General features: G+C 42.7%; 1 protein-coding gene across 1 annotated transcript in view; it reads left to right on the plus strand.

The window, feature by feature from the left end:
* bco1 (beta-carotene oxygenase 1) overlaps positions 1-26,610 on the plus strand; it is a 50,632-nt gene extending 24,022 nt beyond the window's left edge. Inside the window, exons 13-15 of the mRNA XM_063013178.1 lie at positions 21,955-22,087; positions 22,165-22,253; positions 26,090-26,610. Of these exons, the coding sequence (XP_062869248.1) occupies positions 21,955-22,087; positions 22,165-22,253; positions 26,090-26,155 (288 nt within the window). The 3' untranslated portion in view covers positions 26,156-26,610. The remainder of the gene's footprint in view (positions 1-21,954; positions 22,088-22,164; positions 22,254-26,089) is intronic.
* Positions 26,611-27,834: the final 1,224 nt, after the last annotated feature.

Here is a 27,834-nt window from a genome sequence, read left to right on the forward strand (position 1 = left end):
GTGTGATTGCCGTGTGCCGGTCGGCGGGCGTGCGCAGGTCGGGGGCGCGCATGCGTTTAGAAGTGGTGCGGTGCGTGGGGTGTGAATACTTTCTCCCAGACAGGCCACTGTATCTGTGCACAAGCTGTGGTGTGAGCACAAGTTCACTCTGGGTGTGTTTGAAAAGCCAAACCTGTAAAAAAATGCATTTCTGCACGTTTGTACTGCTTACAAATCAGTACTCATTCATTTACATGTGATTATCACTGCAGGGGCCATGGTATTGCGCAATCTATGATCGGCTGTGTCTCATTTACAGCTTTCAGGCATAGTGCACTCAGACTTCGGTCCCTCTTTTAGCATTTAGCAATTCCCATTGATTTCAATGCATCCGTTAGCCTTGAAGCTAACGGATATAAATATCTTTGTTTCTGTTGCAGCGCGAACGATATGACGCTCACTGCAAAGTCTAACTGCACTATAATTTCATTCTGTGCAGCGTTTTCATCTTAAAAATCACTAATACTTTAGTTACAGACCAAAATAAGTCAGATTTTTTGGCGGCCGCCATTTTCTATTCTCAGAACGGCCTGAAGATGCCGTCTACGTCATCACGTTGACGTTCTGTGGAAAGCCAAAGGTGTCAAGATTTTTGTCCAAAAATTCGGGCAAAAACGGGCATAAATGCCACACGGATGGGCGTATCCGGATGATTTTTTGGATTTGGGCGCTAATTAATGACCCGGTCGATCAAGGGTTGGAACGGCGTTGATAGCTCGAAATTCATTTCAAAATGAATGGGAGTCAATGGGGAAAAACGGGCACCTTAAAACGGGCACTGTGCCCACAGTGTTGGTTCGATCAAAAAGTTGTATACAAGCGCTCTATTCCCGTATGGGCCGGACGATTTGGCGCTGGAACGGGGTCGATATCTCGAAAACTGCGGGAGAAGAAGCACGGACAAAAAACGGGCAGAATAATAATAATATATTGAAAACGAAAATAACAATAACAATAGTGTGCTTGCATTCTGCAATCACACTAACTAGAGATGTGCATTTCCGGAGAAAATGCGAGTGTGATTGCCGTGTGCCGGTCGGGCGGGCGCGTATCCTAATGCTTTATCCAACTCGGGGTGTCATCAGTGGGCTTTACGATTTAGAATTGGAACGGCGTTGATATCTCAAACTTTCAAAAAATGAATGGAAGTGAATGGGACCAAAAACCGGGCGTGGCAGGTGGGTGTGGGTTCGAATCCCCAGGCTGTACCCAAGTCGGGGTTACATCAGTGGGCTTTACGATTTAGAGTTGGAACGGCGTTGATATCTCGAACTTTCAAAAAATGAATGGAAGTGAATGGGACCAAAAACCGGGCGTGGCATGTGGGCGTGGTTTCGAATCCCCATGCTGTACCTGAGTCGGGGTTACATCAGTGGGCTTTACGATTTAGAGTTGGAACGGCGTCGATATCTCAAACTTTCAAAAAATGAATGGAAGTGAATGGGACCAAAAACCGGGCGTGGCAGGTGGGTGTGGGTTCGAATCCCCATGCTGTACCTGAGTCGGGGTTACATCAGGGGGCTTTACAATTTAGAGTTGGAACGGCGTTGATATCTCGAACTTTCAAAAAATGAATAGAAGTGAATGGGACCAAAAACCGGGCGTGGCAGGTGGGTGTGGGTTCGAATCCCCAGGCTGTACCCAAGTCGGGGTTACATCAGTGGGCTTTACGATTTAGAGTTGGAACGGCGTTGATATCTCGAACTTTCAAAAAATGAATGGAAGTGAATGGGGACAAAAACCGGGCGTGGCAGGTGGGCGTGGGTTCGAATCCCCATGCTGTACCTGAGTCGGGGTTACATCAGGGGGCTTTACGATATAGAGTTGGAACGGCGTTGATATCTCGAACTTTAAAAAAATGAATGGAAGTGAATGGGAACAAAAACCGGGCGTGGCAGGTGGGCGTGGGTTCGAATCCCCATGCTGTACCTAAGTCGGGGTTACATCAGGGGGCTTTACGATATAGAGTTGGAACGGCGTTGATATCTCGAACTTAAAAAAAATGAATGGAAGTGAATGGGACCAAAAACCGGGCGTGGCAGGTGGGTGTGGGTTCGAATCCCCATAATGTATCTGAGTCGGGGTTACATCAGGGGGCTTTACAATTTAGAGTTGGAACGGCGTTGATATCTCGAACTTTCAAAAAATGAATGGAAGTGAATGGGACCAAAAACCGGGCGTGGCAGGTGGGTGTGGGTTCGAATCCCCATGCTGTATCTGAGTCGGGGTTACATCAGTGGGCTTTACCATTTACAGTTGGAACGGCGTTGATATCTCGAACTTTCAAAAAATGAATGGAAGTGAATGGGGACAAAAACCGGGCGTGGCAGGTGGGTGTGGGTTCGAATCCCCATGCTGTATCTGAGTCGGGGTTACATCAGTGGGCTTTACCATTTAGAGTTGGAACGGCGTTGATATCTCGAACTTTCAAAAAATGAATGGAAGTGAATGGGGACAAAAACCGGGCGTGGCAGGTGGGCGTGGGTTCGAATCCCCATGCTGTATCTGAGTCGGGGTTACATCAGTGGGCTTTACGATATAGAGTTGGAACGGCGTCGATATCTCAAACTTTCAAAAAATGAATGGAAGTGAATGGGGTCAAAAACCGGGCGTGGCAGGTGGGTGTGGGTTCGAATCCCCATGCTGTATCTGAGTCGGGGTTACATCAGTGAGCTTCACGATATAGAGTTGGAACGGCGTCGATATCTCGAACTTTCAAAAAATGAATGGAAGTGAATGGGGACAAAAACCGGGCGTGGCAGATGGGTGTGGGTTCGAATCCCCATGCTGTATCTGAGTCGGGGTTACATCAGTGAGCTTCACGATATAGAGTTGGAACGGAGTCGATATCTCAAACTTTCAAAAAATGAATGGAAGTGAATGGGGACAAAAACCGGGCGTGGCAGGTGGGCGTGGGTTCGAATCCCCAAGCTGTTTCTGAGTCGGGGTTACATCAGTGAGCTTTATGATATAGAGTTGGAACGGAGTCGATATCTCAAACTTTCAAAAAATGAATGGAAGTGAATGGGGACAAAAACCGGGCGTGGCAGGTGGGCGTGGGTTCGAATCCCCATGCTGTATCTGAGTCGGGGTTACATCAGTGAGCTTTACGATATAGAGTTGGAACGGCGTTGATATCTCGAACTTTCAAAAAATGAATGGAAGTGAATGGGGACAAAAACCGGGCGTGGCAGGTGGGTGTGGGTTCGAATCCCCATGCTGTATCTGAGTCGGGGTTACATCAGTGAGCTTTACGATATAGAGTTGGAACGGCGTCGATATCTCGAACTTTCAAAAAATGAATGGAAGTGAATGGGGACAAAAACCGGGCGTGGCAGGTGGGTGTGGGTTCGAATCCCCATGCTGTATCTGAGTCGGGGTAACATCAGTGAGCTTTATGATATAGAGTTGGAACGGCATCGATATCTCGAACTTTCAAAAAATGAATGGAAGTGAATGGGGACAAAAACCGGGCGTGGCAGGTGGGTGTGGGTTCGAATCCCCATGCTGTATCTGAGTCGGGGTTACATCAGTGGGCTTTACGATATAGAGTTGGAACGGTGTCGATATCTCGAACTTTCAAAAAATGAATGGAAGTGAATGGGGACAAAAACCGGGCGTGGCAGGTGGGTGTGGGTTCGAATCCCCATGCTGTATCTGAGTCGGGGTTACATCAGTGGGCTTTACGATATAGAGTTGGAACGGTGTCGATATCTCGAACTTTCAAAAAATGAATGGAAGTGAATGGGGACAAAAACCGGGCGTGGCAGGTGGGCGTAGGTTCGAATCCCCATGCTGTACCTGAGTCGGGGTTACATCAGTGAGCTTTACGATATAGAGTTGGAACGGCGTCGATATCTCGAACTTTCAAAAAATGAATGGAAGTGAATAAAAGCATAAAAATGGGCGTGGCAGGTGGGTGTGGGTTCGAATCCCCATGCTCAGTGGGAAGTGAATGTATCTAAATGCTGTATGTGAGTGGGGTTACATCAGTGGGAAGTGAGCGTATCTAAATGCTGTATAGAAGAGGTACAGTGTGTGTTTGGGGGAGGGGGGGGTAAATACTTTATCTTTAAATCCTAGCTCTCGATTTGAGTATAGGAAAATCCCATTCTAAAAAATGAATGGAAGTCAATGGGACCAAAAAACGCTACAAAAGCGGGCGTGGCACGTGAACGGGCGGGCGAATCAAAAAGTTGTATACAAGCGCTCCATTCCCATATGGGCCGGACGATTTGGCGCTGGAACGGGGTCGATATCTCGAAAACTGCGGGAGGAGAAGCACGGACAAAAAACCGGCAGAATAATAATAATAACTAGAGAGTGCATTTCCGGAGAAAATGCGAGTGTGATTGCCGTGTGCCGGTCGGCGGGCGTGCGCAGGTCGGGGGCGCGCATGCGTTTAGAAGTGGTGCGGTGCGTGGGGTGTGAATACTTTCTCCCAGACAGGCCACTGTATCTGTGCACAAGCTGTGGTGTGAGCACAAGTTCACTCTGGGTGTGTTTGAAAAGCCAAACCTGTAAAAAAATGCATTTCTGCACGTTTGTACTGCTTACAAATCAGTACTCATTCATTTACATGTGATTATCACTGCAGGGGCCATGGTATTGCGCAATCTATGATCGGCTGTGTCTCATTTACAGCTTTCAGGCATAGTGCACTCAGACTTCGGTCCCTCTTTTAGCATTTAGCAATTCCCATTGATTTCAATGCATCCGTTAGCCTTGAAGCTAACGGATATAAATATCTTTGTTTCTGTTGCAGCGCGAACGATATGACGCTCACTGCAAAGTCTAACTGCACTATAATTTCATTCTGTGCAGCGTTTTCATCTTAAAAATCACTAATACTTTAGTTACAGACCAAAATAAGTCAGATTTTTTGGCGGCCGCCATTTTCTATTCTCAGAACGGCCTGAAGATGCCGTCTACGTCATCACGTTGACGTTCTGTGGAAAGCCAAAGGTGTCAAGATTTTTGTCCAAAAATTCGGGCAAAAACGGGCATAAATGCCACACGGATGGGCGTATCCGGATGATTTTTTGGATTTGGGCGCTAATTAATGACCCGGTCGATCAAGGGTTGGAACGGCGTTGATAGCTCGAAATTCATTTCAAAATGAATGGGAGTCAATGGGGAAAAACGGGCACCTTAAAACGGGCACTGTGCCCACAGTGTTGGTTCGATCAAAAAGTTGTATACAAGCGCTCTATTCCCGTATGGGCCGGACGATTTGGCGCTGGAACGGGGTCGATATCTCGAAAACTGCGGGAGAAGAAGCACGGACAAAAAACGGGCAGAATAATAATAATATATTGAAAACGAAAATAACAATAACAATAGTGTGCTTGCATTCTGCAATCACACTAACTAGAGAGTGCATTTCCGGAGAAAATGCGAGTGTGATTGCCGTGTGCCGGTCGGCGGGCGTGCGCAGGTCGGGGGCGCGCATGCGTTTAGAAGTGGTGCGGTGCGTGGGGTGTGAATACTTTCTCCCAGACAGGCCACTGTATCTGTGCACAAGCTGTGGTGTGAGCACAAGTTCACTCTGGGTGTGTTTGAAAAGCCAAACCTGTAAAAAAATGCATTTCTGCACGTTTGTACTGCTTACAAATCAGTACTCATTCATTTACATGTGATTATCACTGCAGGGGCCATGGTATTGCGCAATCTATGATCGGCTGTGTCTCATTTACAGCTTTCAGGCATAGTGCACTCAGACTTCGGTCCCTCTTTTAGCATTTAGCAATTCCCATTGATTTCAATGCATCCGTTAGCCTTGAAGCTAACGGATATAAATATCTTTGTTTCTGTTGCAGCGCGAACGATATGACGCTCACTGCAAAGTCTAACTGCACTATAATTTCATTCTGTGCAGCGTTTTCATCTTAAAAATCACTAATACTTTAGTTACAGACCAAAATAAGTCAGATTTTTTGGCGGCCGCCATTTTCTATTCTCAGAACGGCCTGAAGATGCCGTCTACGTCATCACGTTGACGTTCTGTGGAAAGCCAAAGGTGTCAAGATTTTTGTCCAAAAATTCGGGCAAAAACGGGCATAAATGCCACACGGATGGGCGTATCCGGATGATTTTTTGGATTTGGGCGCTAATTAATGACCCGGTCGATCAAGGGTTGGAACGGCGTTGATAGCTCGAAATTCATTTCAAAATGAATGGGAGTCAATGGGGAAAAACGGGCACCTTAAAACGGGCACTGTGCCCACAGTGTTGGTTCGATCAAAAAGTTGTATACAAGCGCTCTATTCCCGTATGGGCCGGACGATTTGGCGCTGGAACGGGGTCGATATCTCGAAAACTGCGGGAGAAGAAGCACGGACAAAAAACGGGCAGAATAATAATAATATATTGAAAACGAAAATAACAATAACAATAGTGTGCTTGCATTCTGCAATCACACTAACTAGAGATGTGCATTTCCGGAGAAAATGCGAGTGTGATTGCCGTGTGCCGGTCGGGCGGGCGCGTATCCTAATGCTTTATCCAACTCGGGGTGTCATCAGTGGGCTTTACGATTTAGAATTGGAACGGCGTTGATATCTCAAACTTTCAAAAAATGAATGGAAGTGAATGGGACCAAAAACCGGGCGTGGCAGGTGGGTGTGGGTTCGAATCCCCAGGCTGTACCCAAGTCGGGGTTACATCAGTGGGCTTTACGATTTAGAGTTGGAACGGCGTTGATATCTCGAACTTTCAAAAAATGAATGGAAGTGAATGGGACCAAAAACCGGGCGTGGCATGTGGGCGTGGTTTCGAATCCCCATGCTGTACCTGAGTCGGGGTTACATCAGTGGGCTTTACGATTTAGAGTTGGAACGGCGTCGATATCTCAAACTTTCAAAAAATGAATGGAAGTGAATGGGACCAAAAACCGGGCGTGGCAGGTGGGTGTGGGTTCGAATCCCCATGCTGTACCTGAGTCGGGGTTACATCAGGGGGCTTTACAATTTAGAGTTGGAACGGCGTTGATATCTCGAACTTTCAAAAAATGAATAGAAGTGAATGGGACCAAAAACCGGGCGTGGCAGGTGGGTGTGGGTTCGAATCCCCAGGCTGTACCCAAGTCGGGGTTACATCAGTGGGCTTTACGATTTAGAGTTGGAACGGCGTTGATATCTCGAACTTTCAAAAAATGAATGGAAGTGAATGGGGACAAAAACCGGGCGTGGCAGGTGGGCGTGGGTTCGAATCCCCATGCTGTACCTGAGTCGGGGTTACATCAGGGGGCTTTACGATATAGAGTTGGAACGGCGTTGATATCTCGAACTTTAAAAAAATGAATGGAAGTGAATGGGAACAAAAACCGGGCGTGGCAGGTGGGCGTGGGTTCGAATCCCCATGCTGTACCTAAGTCGGGGTTACATCAGGGGGCTTTACGATATAGAGTTGGAACGGCGTTGATATCTCGAACTTAAAAAAAATGAATGGAAGTGAATGGGACCAAAAACCGGGCGTGGCAGGTGGGTGTGGGTTCGAATCCCCATAATGTATCTGAGTCGGGGTTACATCAGGGGGCTTTACAATTTAGAGTTGGAACGGCGTTGATATCTCGAACTTTCAAAAAATGAATGGAAGTGAATGGGACCAAAAACCGGGCGTGGCAGGTGGGTGTGGGTTCGAATCCCCATGCTGTATCTGAGTCGGGGTTACATCAGTGGGCTTTACCATTTACAGTTGGAACGGCGTTGATATCTCGAACTTTCAAAAAATGAATGGAAGTGAATGGGGACAAAAACCGGGCGTGGCAGGTGGGTGTGGGTTCGAATCCCCATGCTGTATCTGAGTCGGGGTTACATCAGTGGGCTTTACCATTTAGAGTTGGAACGGCGTTGATATCTCGAACTTTCAAAAAATGAATGGAAGTGAATGGGGACAAAAACCGGGCGTGGCAGGTGGGCGTGGGTTCGAATCCCCATGCTGTATCTGAGTCGGGGTTACATCAGTGGGCTTTACGATATAGAGTTGGAACGGCGTCGATATCTCAAACTTTCAAAAAATGAATGGAAGTGAATGGGGTCAAAAACCGGGCGTGGCAGGTGGGTGTGGGTTCGAATCCCCATGCTGTATCTGAGTCGGGGTTACATCAGTGAGCTTCACGATATAGAGTTGGAACGGCGTCGATATCTCGAACTTTCAAAAAATGAATGGAAGTGAATGGGGACAAAAACCGGGCGTGGCAGATGGGTGTGGGTTCGAATCCCCATGCTGTATCTGAGTCGGGGTTACATCAGTGAGCTTCACGATATAGAGTTGGAACGGAGTCGATATCTCAAACTTTCAAAAAATGAATGGAAGTGAATGGGGACAAAAACCGGGCGTGGCAGGTGGGCGTGGGTTCGAATCCCCAAGCTGTTTCTGAGTCGGGGTTACATCAGTGAGCTTTATGATATAGAGTTGGAACGGAGTCGATATCTCAAACTTTCAAAAAATGAATGGAAGTGAATGGGGACAAAAACCGGGCGTGGCAGGTGGGCGTGGGTTCGAATCCCCATGCTGTATCTGAGTCGGGGTTACATCAGTGAGCTTTACGATATAGAGTTGGAACGGCGTTGATATCTCGAACTTTCAAAAAATGAATGGAAGTGAATGGGGACAAAAACCGGGCGTGGCAGGTGGGTGTGGGTTCGAATCCCCATGCTGTATCTGAGTCGGGGTTACATCAGTGAGCTTTACGATATAGAGTTGGAACGGCGTCGATATCTCGAACTTTCAAAAAATGAATGGAAGTGAATGGGGACAAAAACCGGGCGTGGCAGGTGGGTGTGGGTTCGAATCCCCATGCTGTATCTGAGTCGGGGTAACATCAGTGAGCTTTATGATATAGAGTTGGAACGGCATCGATATCTCGAACTTTCAAAAAATGAATGGAAGTGAATGGGGACAAAAACCGGGCGTGGCAGGTGGGTGTGGGTTCGAATCCCCATGCTGTATCTGAGTCGGGGTTACATCAGTGGGCTTTACGATATAGAGTTGGAACGGTGTCGATATCTCGAACTTTCAAAAAATGAATGGAAGTGAATGGGGACAAAAACCGGGCGTGGCAGGTGGGTGTGGGTTCGAATCCCCATGCTGTATCTGAGTCGGGGTTACATCAGTGGGCTTTACGATATAGAGTTGGAACGGTGTCGATATCTCGAACTTTCAAAAAATGAATGGAAGTGAATGGGGACAAAAACCGGGCGTGGCAGGTGGGCGTAGGTTCGAATCCCCATGCTGTACCTGAGTCGGGGTTACATCAGTGAGCTTTACGATATAGAGTTGGAACGGCGTCGATATCTCGAACTTTCAAAAAATGAATGGAAGTGAATAAAAGCATAAAAATGGGCGTGGCAGGTGGGTGTGGGTTCGAATCCCCATGCTCAGTGGGAAGTGAATGTATCTAAATGCTGTATGTGAGTGGGGTTACATCAGTGGGAAGTGAGCGTATCTAAATGCTGTATAGAAGAGGTACAGTGTGTGTTTGGGGGAGGGGGGGGTAAATACTTTATCTTTAAATCCTAGCTCTCGATTTGAGTATAGGAAAATCCCATTCTAAAAAATGAATGGAAGTCAATGGGACCAAAAAACGCTACAAAAGCGGGCGTGGCACGTGAACGGGCGGGCGAATCAAAAAGTTGTATACAAGCGCTCCATTCCCATATGGGCCGGACGATTTGGCGCTGGAACGGGGTCGATATCTCGAAAACTGCGGGAGGAGAAGCACGGACAAAAAACCGGCAGAATAATAATAATAATAATATGACTAACGGATAACAATAGTATGATTGCCTTTAGGCAATCACACTAATAATATGACTAACGGATAACAATAGTATGATTGCCTTTAGGCAATCACACTAATAAAAATAAAAACTAGAGATGTGCATTTCCGGAGAAAATGCGAGTGTGATTGCCGTGTGCCGGTCGGGCGGGCGCGTATCCTAATGCTTTATCCAACTCGGGGTGTCATCAGTGGGCTTTACGATTTAGAATTGGAACGGCGTTGATATCTCAAACTTTCAAAAAATGAATGGAAGTGAATGGGACCAAAAACCGGGCGTGGCAGGTGGGTGTGGGTTCGAATCCCCAGGCTGTACCCAAGTCGGGGTTACATCAGTGGGCTTTACGATTTAGAGTTGGAACGGCGTTGATATCTCGAACTTTCAAAAAATGAATGGAAGTGAATGGGACCAAAAACCGGGCGTGGCATGTGGGCGTGGTTTCGAATCCCCATGCTGTACCTGAGTCGGGGTTACATCAGTGGGCTTTACGATTTAGAGTTGGAACGGCGTCGATATCTCAAACTTTCAAAAAATGAATGGAAGTGAATGGGACCAAAAACCGGGCGTGGCAGGTGGGTGTGGGTTCGAATCCCCATGCTGTACCTGAGTCGGGGTTACATCAGGGGGCTTTACAATTTAGAGTTGGAACGGCGTTGATATCTCGAACTTTCAAAAAATGAATAGAAGTGAATGGGACCAAAAACCGGGCGTGGCAGGTGGGTGTGGGTTCGAATCCCCAGGCTGTACCCAAGTCGGGGTTACATCAGTGGGCTTTACGATTTAGAGTTGGAACGGCGTTGATATCTCGAACTTTCAAAAAATGAATGGAAGTGAATGGGGACAAAAACCGGGCGTGGCAGGTGGGCGTGGGTTCGAATCCCCATGCTGTACCTGAGTCGGGGTTACATCAGGGGGCTTTACGATATAGAGTTGGAACGGCGTTGATATCTCGAACTTTAAAAAAATGAATGGAAGTGAATGGGAACAAAAACCGGGCGTGGCAGGTGGGCGTGGGTTCGAATCCCCATGCTGTATCTGAGTCGGGGTTACATCAGTGAGCTTTACGATATAGAGTTGGAACGGCGTCGATATCTCGAACTTTCAAAAAATGAATGGAAGTGAATGGGGACAAAAACCGGGCGTGGCAGGTGGGTGTGGGTTCGAATCCCCATGCTGTATCTGAGTCGGGGTAACATCAGTGAGCTTTATGATATAGAGTTGGAACGGCATCGATATCTCGAACTTTCAAAAAATGAATGGAAGTGAATGGGGACAAAAACCGGGCGTGGCAGGTGGGTGTGGGTTCGAATCCCCATGCTGTATCTGAGTCGGGGTTACATCAGTGGGCTTTACGATATAGAGTTGGAACGGTGTCGATATCTCGAACTTTCAAAAAATGAATGGAAGTGAATGGGGACAAAAACCGGGCGTGGCAGGTGGGTGTGGGTTCGAATCCCCATGCTGTATCTGAGTCGGGGTTACATCAGTGGGCTTTACGATATAGAGTTGGAACGGTGTCGATATCTCGAACTTTCAAAAAATGAATGGAAGTGAATGGGGACAAAAACCGGGCGTGGCAGGTGGGCGTAGGTTCGAATCCCCATGCTGTACCTGAGTCGGGGTTACATCAGTGAGCTTTACGATATAGAGTTGGAACGGCGTCGATATCTCGAACTTTCAAAAAATGAATGGAAGTGAATAAAAGCATAAAAATGGGCGTGGCAGGTGGGTGTGGGTTCGAATCCCCATGCTCAGTGGGAAGTGAATGTATCTAAATGCTGTATGTGAGTGGGGTTACATCAGTGGGAAGTGAGCGTATCTAAATGCTGTATAGAAGAGGTACAGTGTGTGTTTGGGGGAGGGGGGGGTAAATACTTTATCTTTAAATCCTAGCTCTCGATTTGAGTATAGGAAAATCCCATTCTAAAAAATGAATGGAAGTCAATGGGACCAAAAAACGCTACAAAAGCGGGCGTGGCACGTGAACGGGCGGGCGAATCAAAAAGTTGTATACAAGCGCTCCATTCCCATATGGGCCGGACGATTTGGCGCTGGAACGGGGTCGATATCTCGAAAACTGCGGGAGGAGAAGCACGGACAAAAAACCGGCAGAATAATAATAATAATAATATGACTAACGGATAACAATAGTATGATTGCCTTTAGGCAATCACACTAATAATATGACTAACGGATAACAATAGTATGATTGCCTTTAGGCAATCACACTAATAAAAATAAAAACTAGAGATGTGCATTTCCGGAGAAAATGCGAGTGTGATTGCCGTGTGCCGGTCGGGCGGGCGCGTATCCTAATGCTTTATCCAACTCGGGGTGTCATCAGTGGGCTTTACGATTTAGAATTGGAACGGCGTTGATATCTCAAACTTTCAAAAAATGAATGGAAGTGAATGGGACCAAAAACCGGGCGTGGCAGGTGGGTGTGGGTTCGAATCCCCAGGCTGTACCCAAGTCGGGGTTACATCAGTGGGCTTTACGATTTAGAGTTGGAACGGCGTTGATATCTCGAACTTTCAAAAAATGAATGGAAGTGAATGGGACCAAAAACCGGGCGTGGCATGTGGGCGTGGTTTCGAATCCCCATGCTGTACCTGAGTCGGGGTTACATCAGTGGGCTTTACGATTTAGAGTTGGAACGGCGTCGATATCTCAAACTTTCAAAAAATGAATGGAAGTGAATGGGACCAAAAACCGGGCGTGGCAGGTGGGTGTGGGTTCGAATCCCCATGCTGTACCTGAGTCGGGGTTACATCAGGGGGCTTTACAATTTAGAGTTGGAACGGCGTTGATATCTCGAACTTTCAAAAAATGAATAGAAGTGAATGGGACCAAAAACCGGGCGTGGCAGGTGGGTGTGGGTTCGAATCCCCAGGCTGTACCCAAGTCGGGGTTACATCAGTGGGCTTTACGATTTAGAGTTGGAACGGCGTTGATATCTCGAACTTTCAAAAAATGAATGGAAGTGAATGGGGACAAAAACCGGGCGTGGCAGGTGGGCGTGGGTTCGAATCCCCATGCTGTACCTGAGTCGGGGTTACATCAGGGGGCTTTACGATATAGAGTTGGAACGGCGTTGATATCTCGAACTTTAAAAAAATGAATGGAAGTGAATGGGAACAAAAACCGGGCGTGGCAGGTGGGCGTGGGTTCGAATCCCCATGCTGTACCTAAGTCGGGGTTACATCAGGGGGCTTTACGATATAGAGTTGGAACGGCGTTGATATCTCGAACTTAAAAAAAATGAATGGAAGTGAATGGGACCAAAAACCGGGCGTGGCAGGTGGGTGTGGGTTCGAATCCCCATAATGTATCTGAGTCGGGGTTACATCAGGGGGCTTTACAATTTAGAGTTGGAACGGCGTTGATATCTCGAACTTTCAAAAAATGAATGGAAGTGAATGGGACCAAAAACCGGGCGTGGCAGGTGGGTGTGGGTTCGAATCCCCATGCTGTATCTGAGTCGGGGTTACATCAGTGGGCTTTACCATTTACAGTTGGAACGGCGTTGATATCTCGAACTTTCAAAAAATGAATGGAAGTGAATGGGGACAAAAACCGGGCGTGGCAGGTGGGTGTGGGTTCGAATCCCCATGCTGTATCTGAGTCGGGGTTACATCAGTGGGCTTTACCATTTAGAGTTGGAACGGCGTTGATATCTCGAACTTTCAAAAAATGAATGGAAGTGAATGGGGACAAAAACCGGGCGTGGCAGGTGGGCGTGGGTTCGAATCCCCATGCTGTATCTGAGTCGGGGTTACATCAGTGGGCTTTACGATATAGAGTTGGAACGGCGTCGATATCTCAAACTTTCAAAAAATGAATGGAAGTGAATGGGGTCAAAAACCGGGCGTGGCAGGTGGGTGTGGGTTCGAATCCCCATGCTGTATCTGAGTCGGGGTTACATCAGTGAGCTTCACGATATAGAGTTGGAACGGCGTCGATATCTCGAACTTTCAAAAAATGAATGGAAGTGAATGGGGACAAAAACCGGGCGTGGCAGATGGGTGTGGGTTCGAATCCCCATGCTGTATCTGAGTCGGGGTTACATCAGTGAGCTTCACGATATAGAGTTGGAACGGAGTCGATATCTCAAACTTTCAAAAAATGAATGGAAGTGAATGGGGACAAAAACCGGGCGTGGCAGGTGGGCGTGGGTTCGAATCCCCAAGCTGTTTCTGAGTCGGGGTTACATCAGTGAGCTTTATGATATAGAGTTGGAACGGAGTCGATATCTCAAACTTTCAAAAAATGAATGGAAGTGAATGGGGACAAAAACCGGGCGTGGCAGGTGGGCGTGGGTTCGAATCCCCATGCTGTATCTGAGTCGGGGTTACATCAGTGAGCTTTACGATATAGAGTTGGAACGGCGTTGATATCTCGAACTTTCAAAAAATGAATGGAAGTGAATGGGGATAAAAACCGGGCGTGGCAGGTGGGTGTGGGTTCGAATCCCCATGCTGTATCTGAGTCGGGGTTACATCAGTGAGCTTTACGATATAGAGTTGGAACGGCGTTGATATCTCGAACTTTCAAAAAATGAATGGAAGTGAATGGGGACAAAAACCGGGCGTGGCAGGTGGGTGTGGGTTCGAATCCCCATGCTGTATCTGAGTCGGGGTTACATCAGTGAGCTTTACGATATAGAGTTGGAACGGCGTCGATATCTCGAACTTTCAAAAAATGAATGGAAGTGAATGGGGACAAAAACCGGGCGTGGCAGGTGGGTGTGGGTTCGAATCCCCATGCTGTATCTGAGTCGGGGTAACATCAGTGAGCTTTATGATATAGAGTTGGAACGGCATCGATATCTCGAACTTTCAAAAAATGAATGGAAGTGAATGGGGACAAAAACCGGGCGTGGCAGGTGGGTGTGGGTTCGAATCCCCATGCTGTATCTGAGTCGGGGTTACATCAGTGGGCTTTACGATATAGAGTTGGAACGGTGTCGATATCTCGAACTTTCAAAAAATGAATGGAAGTGAATGGGGACAAAAACCGGGCGTGGCAGGTGGGTGTGGGTTCGAATCCCCATGCTGTATCTGAGTCGGGGTTACATCAGTGGGCTTTACGATATAGAGTTGGAACGGTGTCGATATCTCGAACTTTCAAAAAATGAATGGAAGTGAATGGGGACAAAAACCGGGCGTGGCAGGTGGGCGTAGGTTCGAATCCCCATGCTGTACCTGAGTCGGGGTTACATCAGTGAGCTTTACGATATAGAGTTGGAACGGCGTCGATATCTCGAACTTTCAAAAAATGAATGGAAGTGAATAAAAGCATAAAAATGGGCGTGGCAGGTGGGTGTGGGTTCGAATCCCCATGCTCAGTGGGAAGTGAATGTATCTAAATGCTGTATGTGAGTGGGGTTACATCAGTGGGAAGTGAGCGTATCTAAATGCTGTATAGAAGAGGTACAGTGTGTGTTTGGGGGAGGGGGGGGTAAATACTTTATCTTTAAATCCTAGCTCTCGATTTGAGTATAGGAAAATCCCATTCTAAAAAATGAATGGAAGTCAATGGGACCAAAAAACGCTACAAAAGCGGGCGTGGCACGTGAACGGGCGGGCGAATCAAAAAGTTGTATACAAGCGCTCCATTCCCATATGGGCCGGACGATTTGGCGCTGGAACGGGGTCGATATCTCGAAAACTGCGGGAGGAGAAGCACGGACAAAAAACCGGCAGAATAATAATAATAACTAGAGAGTGCATTTCCGGAGAAAATGCGAGTGTGATTGCCGTGTGCCGGTCGGCGGGCGTGCGCAGGTCGGGGGCGCGCATGCGTTTAGAAGTGGTGCGGTGCGTGGGGTGTGAATACTTTCTCCCAGACAGGCCACTGTATCTGTGCACAAGCTGTGGTGTGAGCACAAGTTTACTCTGGGTGTGTTTGAAAAGCCAAACCTGTAAAAAAATGCATTTCTGCACGTTTGTACTGCTTACAAATCAGTACTCATTCATTTACATGTGATTATCACTGCAGGGGCCATGGTATTGCGCAATCTATGATCGGCTGTGTGTCATTTACAGCTTTCAAGCATAGTGCACTCAGACTTCGGTCCCTCTTTTAGCATTTAGCAATTCCCATTGATTTTAATGCATCCGTTAGCCTTGAAGCTAACGGATATAAATATCTTTTTTTCTGTTGCAACGCGAATGATATGACGCTCCCTGCTAAGTGTAACTGCAGTATAATTTCATTCTGTGCAGCGTTTTCATCTTAAAAATCACTAATACCTTAGTTACAGACCAAAATAAGTCAGCTTTTTTGGCGGCCGCCATTTTCTATTCTCAGAACGGGCTGAAGATGCCGCCTACGTCATCACGTTGACGTTCTGTGGAAAGCCAAAGGTGTCAAGATTTTTGTCCAAAAATTCGGGCAAAAACGGGCATAAATGCCACACGGATGGGCGTATCCGGATGATTTTTTGGATTTGGGCGCTAATTAATGACCCGGTCGATCAAGGGTTGGAACGGCGTTGATAGCTCGAAATTTTTTTCAAAATGAATGGGAGTCAATGGGGCAAAACGGGCACCTTAAAACGGGCACTGTGCCCACAGTGTTGGTTCGATCCAAAAGCTGTATACAAGCAGTCCATTCCCGTATGGGCCGGACGATTTGGCACTGGAACGGGGTCGATATCTCGAAAATTGCGGACGAAGAAAGGGAGACAAAAAACGGGCGGAATGGCAATAATATATTGAAAACGAAAATAACAATAACAATAGTGTGCTTGCATTCTGCAATCACACTAATAATATGACTAACGGATAACAATAGTATGATTGCCTTTAGGCAATCACACTAATAACTAGAGAGTGCATTTCCGGAGAAAATGCGAGTGTGATTGCCGTGTGCCGTTCGGGCGGGTGTGCGTATCCCAATGCTTTATCCAACTCGGGGTGTCATCAGTGGGCTTTACGATTTAGAGTTGAAACGGCGTCGATATCTCAAACTTTCAAAAAATGAATGGAAGTGAATGGGACCAAAAACCGGGCGTGGCAGGTGGGTGTGGGTTCGAATCCCCATGCTGTATCTGAGTCGGGGTTACATCAGTGGGCTTTACGATTTAGAGTTGGAACGGCGTCGATATCTCTAACTTTCAAAAAATGAATGGAAGTGAATAGAGCCGAAAAACGGGCGTGGCAGGTGGGTGTGGGTTCGAATCCCCATGCTGTACCAAAGTCGGGGTTACATCAGTGGGCTTTACGATTTAGAGTTGGAACGGTGTTGATATCTCGAACTTTCAAAAAATGAATGGAAGTGAATGGCACCAAAAACCGGGCGTGGCAGGTGGGCGTCGGTTCGAATCCCCATGCTGTACCCATGTTGGGGCGTCATCAGGGGGCTTTACAATTTAGAGTTGGAACGGCGTCGATATCTCGAACTTTCAAAAAATGAATGGAAGTGAATGGGACCAAAAACTGGGCGTGGCAGGTGGGTGTGGGTTCGAATCCCCATGCTGTACCCATGTTGGGGTGTCATAAGGGGGCTTTACAATTTAGAGTTGGAACGGCGTCGATATCTCGAACTTTCAAAAAATGAATGGAAGTGAATGGGACTCTTAAAGGTTAAACAAAGGTTGTAGAAATAACCATTCAACAACCATTCAGGAAAAATGAATGGAAGTCAATGGGACCAAAAAACGGTAAAAAAGCGGGCGTGGTGGGTGAACGAAAAGGCGGAGCGAAAAGCAAAAAACACAAAGTGATGTCAATAACGTGCTGGACGATTTAGAGTTGGAACGGCGTCGATATCTCAACATTTTTTTCAAAATGAATGGAAGTCTATGGGAAAAAATTTCCGGAAAAACGGGCGTGGCGGGCGATCGGGCGGGCGGATCGAAAACCTGTATACAAGCGATCTATTCCCGTATGGGCCGGACGTTTTGGCGTTGGAACGGGGTCGATATCTCGAAAACTGCGGACGAAGAAACGCGGACAAAAACGGGCAGAATAATAAAAATAATAATATGACTTAACAATAACAATAGTGTGCTTGCATTCTGCAATCACACTAATAATATGACTTTCGGATAACAATAGTGTGCTTGCATTCTGCAATCACACTAATAAAGTGTTTTGCTCCCGACAACTTGTGAATATAGCGTGTATTTATTTCTTTATTATGCAAGTGCATCACTACAACGCTCGGTTATATTATTTTAACAAACCGCAAATAAACAACGGTGGCAAGTCCGACATTAAAACGTTGGTTCTACCAGTCAAGTCTCAACATGAACTAGAATTTGCGTTAACGGCACTAATTTTTTTAATCGCGTTAAATTGAGATTGCGTTAATGCGTTATTATCGCGTTAACTTCGACAGCCCTAATATATATATATATATATATGTATATATATATATATATATATAGCCTAAAGACTCGCGACTTATATACTAGACTTGTACTTGTATTTTGTGAATTGTGAACATCTTTGTATACTATACTAGTTAACATAGTGAGCTTGTTTTGTATTGTTGTTAATAAAGTTTTCATAAACATTATTGCAATTAAAACTAAATATTAAAATGCACAAAACTTATATAAAAAAATAAAACCTGAAGTACAATGCATCCTTTCTACTCTCTTCTGTATACTCTCACGTTAGAAAAAATAACAACATGTAACAGCAATAAAACATTTTAGTTGTTTTGGTTTGGTTTCCAGAACAGTGGAAAACTCAACTGATGTAGGTAATAAGTATCTGAAAATCTAAGTATAATTTTTTCTAGTCAAGACGTTTGCATATAACAGAATTGTATGCAAAAGTTAGGCCAAGTTAATTGTTTTGTTGATTTTTGAAATGAATACAAATGAACACAACAATTTTAAAAAACATTTTAAAGGTAAATACCTTGCATACCTTGTATTTAGTAAATTCATGTGTTTGTCTTTATGATGTATATGTGTGGTCATGGCAGGGGGGAGCGGTTACAGATTGTATTACATAATCAACTGCCCAATCCATCAATGTTGATGTTGATTTATCCTCAAAAAGTGCTTGTTGTCTTTAATCTGAAGGCTGGTGTGTTCTTAGCCAGATTTTTACCACGTGATTGGCTGTAATTGTAATTGTAATTTTTAAATACATTAGAAGATGCCAAAATAACCAAGGATTAGTTTAAATCCCTTGTAAATTGCTAGATAAAGTGTGCGCAACAAAACAGAGACTTATGATAAAGAATCAATTTTGAAATCAGCCTTTTTCTTCATTCAGAGCCCAAAAATCTCTTCCAAGTCATATTGCAAAAATATTACAAAATAATTTTCCAATTTATTGCTAATTGCTGGGTTCATGACAAAACCATTTTTAATGACAGTGCATAGTGTTTTCTTGATTAATCTTTTTAAAAATCGATTAAATCAATCTGTTCTATAAAAGTCTTTCTCTGGTGTCTGTTTTTAAGATAAAAATGTAATTCAAAATTCAACTAATAACTGATTTCTGGTTCTTATTAATATGCAAATGTGTGCATATTTAATTAAACTTATGAATTATATATATATATATATATATATATATATATATATATATATATATATATATATATATATATATATACAGTACAGGCCAAAAGTTTGGACACACCAGTCAAAAGTTTGGACACACCTTCTCTTCAATGTTTTTTCTTGATTATTTTTATTTTCTATATTGTAGATTAATACTGAAGACATCCAAACTATGAAGAATTATGTAGTGAACCAAAAAGTGTTAAACAAACCAGAATATGTTTTATATTTTACCAACTCTACCTCTGCACAACCCAACTGATGGTCTCAAACACATTAAAAAAGCAACAAATTCCAAAAATTCACTCTAGACAAGGCGCAAACATTCATTGAAAACCATTCCAGGTGGATACCTAATAAAGCTGGTTGAGAAAATTTCAAAGAGTGTGTAAATCTGTCATTAAAGCAAAAGATGGCTACTTTGAAGAATCTAAAATATAAAACATATTCTGGTTTGTTTAACACTTTTTTGTTTACTACATAATTCCATATGTGTTCCTTCATAGTTTGGATGTCTTTAGTATTAATCTACAATGTCGAAAATTTAAAAAAATTAAGAAAAACCACAGGAATGAGAAGGTGTGTCCAAACTTTTGGCCTGTACTGTATATATATATCTTTAAATATGGCATTTTAAATTCCCATACAAATAAATATTAATATCAGTAACCCACAGGCAAAGATTCAGAGTTATATCTAATGTTTAAAATATATAAGTAAATGTTTAAATGTAAACGTTACTGTTTTCTAGCTTAGCCTGTGAGTTAGTGTGACTGTACGACTGTTCTGATAAACCATAACAGCTTTGTGTTACCGTCCTAAAAAGATGCACGTCTGAGGGTTTTAGTTAAAGCACTAAGTAGTGCACCTACAGAGGGCGTAAATAGCTAATGAAACAGCTCATATCAGAATCGACGTCATATTACTACGACAACATGAGTGCGGGCATGACTTTAACTAAGTTTCAATAAAAGCCTTTCTAAAGCTTTTAAATTATTTTTAATTTGTAAAAGTACATCAGGTGACGGAGGGATTCTGCTCAGCGATGTCTCTTCATAGACTACTAAAATACAAAGTAACTTAACTAAGTGTGATTATTAAATGACATTCACATTGGCTAAGCTAGCTAGTTTTATTTGACGTTTGTTTACTAAAGAAACTTGCTATTTTAAACCAGCAACTCTGCTAATAATGATTGGATTGGCAGCTTGGAATGTTTATAAACATCTGTATGTCCTTTATCATATAAACACCTTATAAGAGTGATATAAAAGACAGGACAATTTTAGTGGTATTTTGTATTACATTAAAAATATATTTTGATAAAACAGCTTTGCTTTGGTGAAGACAGTTGAAGATAGTTGATTAGCATATGTTAAATTTTCAGTTCAGTTAAGTGACTTTAACTGTCAGGCTACTACTTTAAGACAGTCGACCTAGCTGGAGTTTGCTGGTTTATTATCTTGATGGTTCAGCTGGTCGACCAGCATAATCAGTTTGACACTCTTGGTACCGTCAAAGCTACATATTTCTTCATTGTACTTTAAGATTATTTACAGTAGCCTACATGATATGCTAGTGAACCTTAAATAAGTCGTTTATTAATATTTTAACTAAATGTATACTATGTACCTCTGTGGAAACCACTCAAGCAACAACAAGATCTACATTTAAGTCACTTTATTTTTGAGTGTAGTTGGCCAATTATCTCAGTCAAGGTGGTGGCCGGTCAGCATTAAGCTGGTTAAACTAAATTATTTTGGTGATTTAGTTGGTCAACCAGCAAACCAGCTTCTTCTTAGTGGTTGTCCTGTATAACCAGCTTAGACCACCATAAACCTTCTTGGAAACTTTAAAACCCATCTGCAAACAGCTACCATAAATATTTGCTCTTAGCTGTGATGTTTGTTTGTTTATTAGGATTTTAATGTCATGTTTTACACTTTGGTTACATTCATGACAGGAACGGTAGTTACTCATCACACAAGATTCATCACTTCACACAAGGTTATATCGAACACAGTGATGGACAATTTAGTATCTCCAGTTCACCTCACTTGCATGTCTTTGGACTGTGGGAGGAAACCCACGCAGACACGGGGAGAACATGCAAACTCCACACAGAAAGGACCCGGACCACCCCACCTGGGGATCGAACCCAGGACTTTCTTGCTCTTAGCTGTGATCACTATTTTCTATGTAAATAGACATGTATATAAACAATTTAACTTTAACATTTGCAGAACTTAATATTGACATTTCTGTAGCTACTGAGTAGAAATGCACAACATGAAGTAATTGTACTTGAATTTATACTTGTATATTTTATGCAGGAACAGCCATTTCATGGTTATGCCACAGTTACTGGATTGGCATCTTTAAAAAACACTTGTTTTAAATATATACAAGATATTTTGTATCTTGTTTTAGAGATGGCATGCAGTCCCACACAGTTTAAATGTATATTAAGTTATATACTATATAAAGGAAACTGTATCTCATTTTTTCATTTTAGTGTTTAGTATATATATAAATATAATTTTATAAATAGCCAGTACCCTGAATCAAGTTTGCTCTATTTTTCTTCTTGTACACCTGCAGGCTCTACAACCTCTGTGGTGCAGGCTAACATTAAGATCTTTTTCCACCAAAACGGATGGAGAGATCCATATTGCTAAAACACTGAAGGAGAAGTTTCCTCTCGCCTCAGCACTAAAGGTTGTGGATATTTCAGGTGAGTTTTTGATCATTTAAGTGCATCACTTTTTTGTGTTACTTCAAATTGTTCTCAAATTGATTGATTTATTTTAGGTGGATGTGGTGCAATGTATGAAATTCACATTGAATCAGAAGAATTTAAAGGCAGAAGAACAGTGCAGCAACACCAGTTAGTAAATCAGGTATGCTCACATCTGATATACAGTGTATCACAAAAGTGAGTACACCCCTCACATTTCTGCAAATATTTTATTATATCTTTTCATGGGACAACACTATAGAACTAAAACTTGGATATAACTTAGAGTAGTCAGTGTACAGCTTGTATAGCAGTGTAGATTTACTGTCTTCTGAAAATAACTCAACACACAGCCATTAATGTCTAAATGGCTGGCAACATAAGTGAGTACACCCCACAGTGAACATGTCCAAATTGTGCCCAAAGTGTCAATATTTTGTGTGACCACCATTATTATCCAGCACTGCCTTAACCCTCCTGGGCATGGAATTCACCAGAGCTGCACAGGTTGCTACTGGAATCCTCTTCCACTCCTCCATGATGACATCACGGAGCTGGTGGATGTTAGACACCTTGAACTCCTCCACCTTCCACTTAAGGATGCGCCACAGGTGCTCAATTGGGTTTAGTCCATCACCTTTACCTTCAGCTTCCTCAGCAAGGCAGTTGTCATCTTGGAGGTTGTGTTTGGGGTCGTTATCCTGTTGGAAAACTGCCATGAGGCCCAGTTTTCGAAGGGAGGGGATCATGCTCTGTTTCAGAATGTCACAGTACATGTTGGAATTCATGTTTCCCTCAATGAACTGCAGCTCCCCAGTGCCAGCAACACTCATGCAGCCCAAGACCATGATGCTACCACCACCATGCTTGACTGTAGGCAAGATACAGTTGTCTAGTACTTCTCACCAAGGCGCCGCCACACATGCTGGACACCATCTGAGCCAAACAAGTTTATCTTGGTCTCGTCAGACCACAGGGCATTCCAGTAATCCATGTTCTTGGACTGCTTGTCTTCAGCAAACTGTTTGCGGGCTTTCTTGTGCGTCAGCTTCCTTCTGGGATGACGACCATGCAGACCGAGTTGATGCAGTGTGCGGCGTATGGTCTGAGCACTGACAGGCTGACCTCCCACGTCTTCAACCTCTGCAGCAATGCTGGCAGCACTCATGTGTCTATTTTTTAAAGCCAACCTCTGGATATGACGCCGAACACGTGGACTCAACTTCTTTGGTCGACCCTGGCGAAGCCTGTTTCGAGTGGAACCTGTCCTGGAAAACCGCTGTATGACCTTGGCCACCATGCTGTAGCTCAGTTTCAGGGTGTTAGCAATCTTCTTATAGCCTAGGCCATCTTTGTGGAGAGCAACAATTCTATTTCTCACATCCTCAGAGAGTTCTTTGCCATGAGGTGCCATGTTGAATATCCAGTGGCCAGTATGAGAGAATTGTACCCAAAACACCAAATTTAACAGCCCTGCTCCCCATTTACACCTGGGACCTTGACACATGACACCAGGGAGGGACAACGACACATTTGGGCACAATTTGGACATGTTCACTGTGGGGTGTACTCACTTATGTTGCCAGCTATTTAGACATTAATGGCTGTGTGTTGAGTTATTTTCAGAAGACAGTAAATCTACACTGCTATACAAGCTGTACACTGACTACTCTAAGTTATATCCAAGTTTCATGTCTATAGTGTTGTCCCATGAAAAGATATTATGAAATATTTGCAGAAATGTGAGGGGTGTACTCACTTTTGTGATACACTGTACGTCTATTTACTAATGGAGACTCGAAACACAAGATCCATGTCTCAGATGACATACATTGATGTTATAGATTGCCCCTATCCAATTGCTAACACCTCTGTGTTATTTAGAGTGAAATAGCAAAGAAGCTTGAGAGTGTGAAATCTTAGATGTACATTAGTGTTCTTAAAAACAGATTAATGCAAACCGCCCTTTGAGACTGCAATAACCACAGCGGTTGCTACTGTGGGCATTCACACAGCAAAATCTCCTTTATAGGCTGAGGAATGGACTGCAGCAGCTTCTTAATCCAACATCTAAACACTTGACCCATATAAATAGTTAATGAGCAAACCTGAACTCATTTAAACTGAACTAATTGGAGCAGGAAGAGCTGAATAATTGTGTAATATACAGTTATATAATTGTTATATAGTGATGCTGACCTTGACATACTTGATAACAGAATCTTTAGTTATGTAAATAAGACCTTTAACTACTTGCTTAATATTTTATTATACAGTATACTGGCAAAATGTATTGTTTTAATAAATTGCATTTGGACTGTTACGAAAAACCAGGTCACATATTCTTGAGCGGATTGCTCATAGAATAAGATCTGAGCAATTTACTTATATGGTTGCTCCACTTTTTTTGATGGATTACAAATGATCTGTTATGTCTAATGCATCTAGGTAGGACAGGTAGAACAAACTAACAGAAAAACTGAGGAGCTGAGGAGAAATGTTAGACTATTCTGGGATTTATTGCATGTGCAGCCCACCTCAGATTTTCTTAAAAAATAATAATGTTTTTAATAGAAAGAACACTACCCTGAAACCACTATTTAAAATTCCTAGATACAACTATAAATTTGATTGCTTGATAATTACTAACTGCCTAGGCTCCAAGCAGTCCCAAATCGTAATGCCCCTTACACCATGCTTTACAGTTGGGATGAGGTTTTGGTGTTGGTGCTGTCTTTTGCAAACTTAAGACATCTATGAATATTTAATAGAGAGTAATGTTTCGTACATTGTGGTGTTTAAAGTTATTTTGCGATTAACTTGTAAAACTAGCCTTATAAAAATGAGCTTAACAAGATTTTATAATGTCTCACTGTTACCATTGCTTTCTAATTTACTTTCATCACTGTTTCACTCTTGATTACTCATAGTAAAGCAAGCAATAAGGCAGAATGCCCACTTCCGGAGAGAGTAGCAAAAAAACAAATGTTTCCTGAGAAGAGCAAGTTTTTTCTACCTTGTATATGGCAGGAAATCTTTGCAACCCACACCTTTATCATCTCATTATTGGACAGTTAATAGCTAGAAGGTTTATGTAGTTTTTTTCCTTCTAACTTTAACTAAACATGTAAAACACATGAGATTGTCTTAAAATACACTATAAAATCGTACATATCGTCCCACGATGCATGCCGATTTTGTGACCCGTGTCTGTGGTAAAGGAGTACAATATAAATGTAGATATACATTATAAATATATAGTATAAATTTGGCATTTTGACACCAAACACAAAATTTAGCCTCCAAGAAAAACAACAAATTGTCCAAGACTTAAAAGGCAGACTGCAATCACAGCAGGATACATTACAATCAGCCCTTTGAGATCCACAATAATGCAGATGTGGCCTTCGGTGAAAATGAGTTTGACACCCCTGTGTAACAGTTAAAACTGAGATCAGTATAGTTCAGTATATCAGTATATCTTTATTTTCACCCAGTAAAACTACATTGCCATTAATATTTATACATTTAAATTTTAGTACATACAAAGTCAGTAAAAATTAAAATATTAATTACTGTATTACTTTGTTACTTTTAAAAAGTTGATGCAGCACAGAATAAAAGCATTGATTGGAAAAATGTATGTAGGGTTTGTTGCCTGTAGATTTTCACCACAGTGTATGTATTTTTTTAGCCATCTCCAAAATTCCTTAACTGTTAGGTTTGATTGGTATGATGATGTAACTTATTTGCTTTGTTGTACATTTAGGACAGGCTAAAATTATATCTGATCACTCTTGGTTAATGGGCTATTCGGAGAACTCCACTTTTCATTGCTTAACAACAGTTATCTCTTTTTATTACTGCTTTTATAGGTTTGATAAACATCGTTTCATTTTCTTTCTTGGTATTATTTATGATGTACTGTTTTGCATTAGATTGATAGTTTTATCCTCTTATAAAAAATACTTTGTTTTCTTGTTTTTTTTTTTTTTACAGGCCCTTAAGGAGGAGATTAAAGGGATGCATGGACTACGCATTTTCACAAACGTTCCAAAACAATAGAGTCCACCTTTAGTCACTACATCCCCACCAAACTCAGTTTTATGTCAGCTGTGTAACAGATTATTGTATCTCTGTATATTATTATATATTTGAAGGTGTAGTGTGTAACTTTGGTTAAAGAAAAGTAGCATAATTATGTTAAAATACTCCTGTACTCTTATCTCTAAAGTAATTTACTGCTGTGTGTCTTGAAAGTCTAAAATGCTTGTATCAGTTCTGTTTTCAGACTCCGTCATTACTGACTGATATCATGAATGAGCTACTGTGTTAATGTGTATTCACCTGCCACCCTCAGTCATGAGTCTTATTATTTTGTGGCAACAGTTTGGGGAAGATCCCTTTCTTTATCAGCTTTCCTGTGTCCATGTGCATTGGTGTGTGTGTGATGTGAAGAAAATCCGCTGGCCAGTACTGAATTCTGACTTTAACTCTATTAAACACCAACTGTTTTGCAAGCCAGGCTTCCTCTTCCAATGTCGGTGCCTGATCCGACACACATTTTTTGGTCTCAGTGGGATAAAATTCCCACAGGTAAACTCCTAAATTGTTTAGAAAGCCTTCCCAAACCAGTGAATATTATAGTCCATGATTTTGTGATGAGATGTCTTACAATATCATGCTGAGGTGTCCACATAATTTTTGTCGTATAAGGTACGGTATGCACAAATGTGATTTTGACAACAGGTCATTCTAATTATGAACTTTTTTCAGTGGTAAATCATTGTTAACATGCAACACTATGGTGAAAATGGTGTTAATATTAGAAATAACAGCAATTTTTGTACCTACTATAATTTAGCCCCATTCTGAATGCTGTAATTCGCACAATTATTAGTAGTTACTGGTAGTAGTTTTGTCCTTAATAACTTGAACACATCATTCACATCAGAAAATCAGGGAAAAGCAGAGCTGTTCCAAGGCCATTAGTCGTATTTACAAGGCCGTTCTTCTTTAAATAATAAAGAAGAAATATGTTGCATCCGGCAGATCGAATCCATCTGATGTTAGTTTGTGATTTTATTTTGTGTTATTTGATGACAATTTTGATGCTGACTCTTTGTAAACAATGGCGGAATTCTGAGCAAGTGACATTTAAGTAATGCACGCATATTATGCAAGTCTCTAAATATGTTACTTATACGCAATATACACAAACTGCATAATGTATACGCAAGTAATAAGCTATTTTCGTATGTACATTGCGCAATTTACGCAACCTACGCAATGCATGCATGTTGTATAACTGTGTGTTTGCAGAATTAATGTACGGAGCGTTCTTATGATTTTTTACATAAATTCCATATTTTAGTAATTTGCATAAGTTATGTAATTTGCCTGTTACATAATTTGCATAAGGTAAGTAATTTGCATTAATTATGTAATTTGCCTGTTACGTAATTTGCATAAGTTATGTAATTTGCCTGTTATGTAATTTGCACAAGTTATGTGCCTAATCGATTAATGCATGTGGTTTTGGAACAGAATGCCCAACAAGCTCATAGTCAGGTGAACACAAACTTCTGGTTTATAGTGTAGCTTTGTGTTAGAACATGCATTTTTAAGACATTTTACACTAATTTGAAAATACATCTCTGCTTCCACTTCATTAGGAGAACCAGGATATATACTTATACCTGATAAAACATAAAAAACTTTTATTATTACCTGTTGTTACAAAA

Source organism: Trichomycterus rosablanca, chromosome 17 (genome assembly GCF_030014385.1).
Source record: "Trichomycterus rosablanca isolate fTriRos1 chromosome 17, fTriRos1.hap1, whole genome shotgun sequence".
In the NCBI taxonomy this organism is placed as follows: Eukaryota; Metazoa; Chordata; class Actinopteri; order Siluriformes; family Trichomycteridae; genus Trichomycterus; species Trichomycterus rosablanca.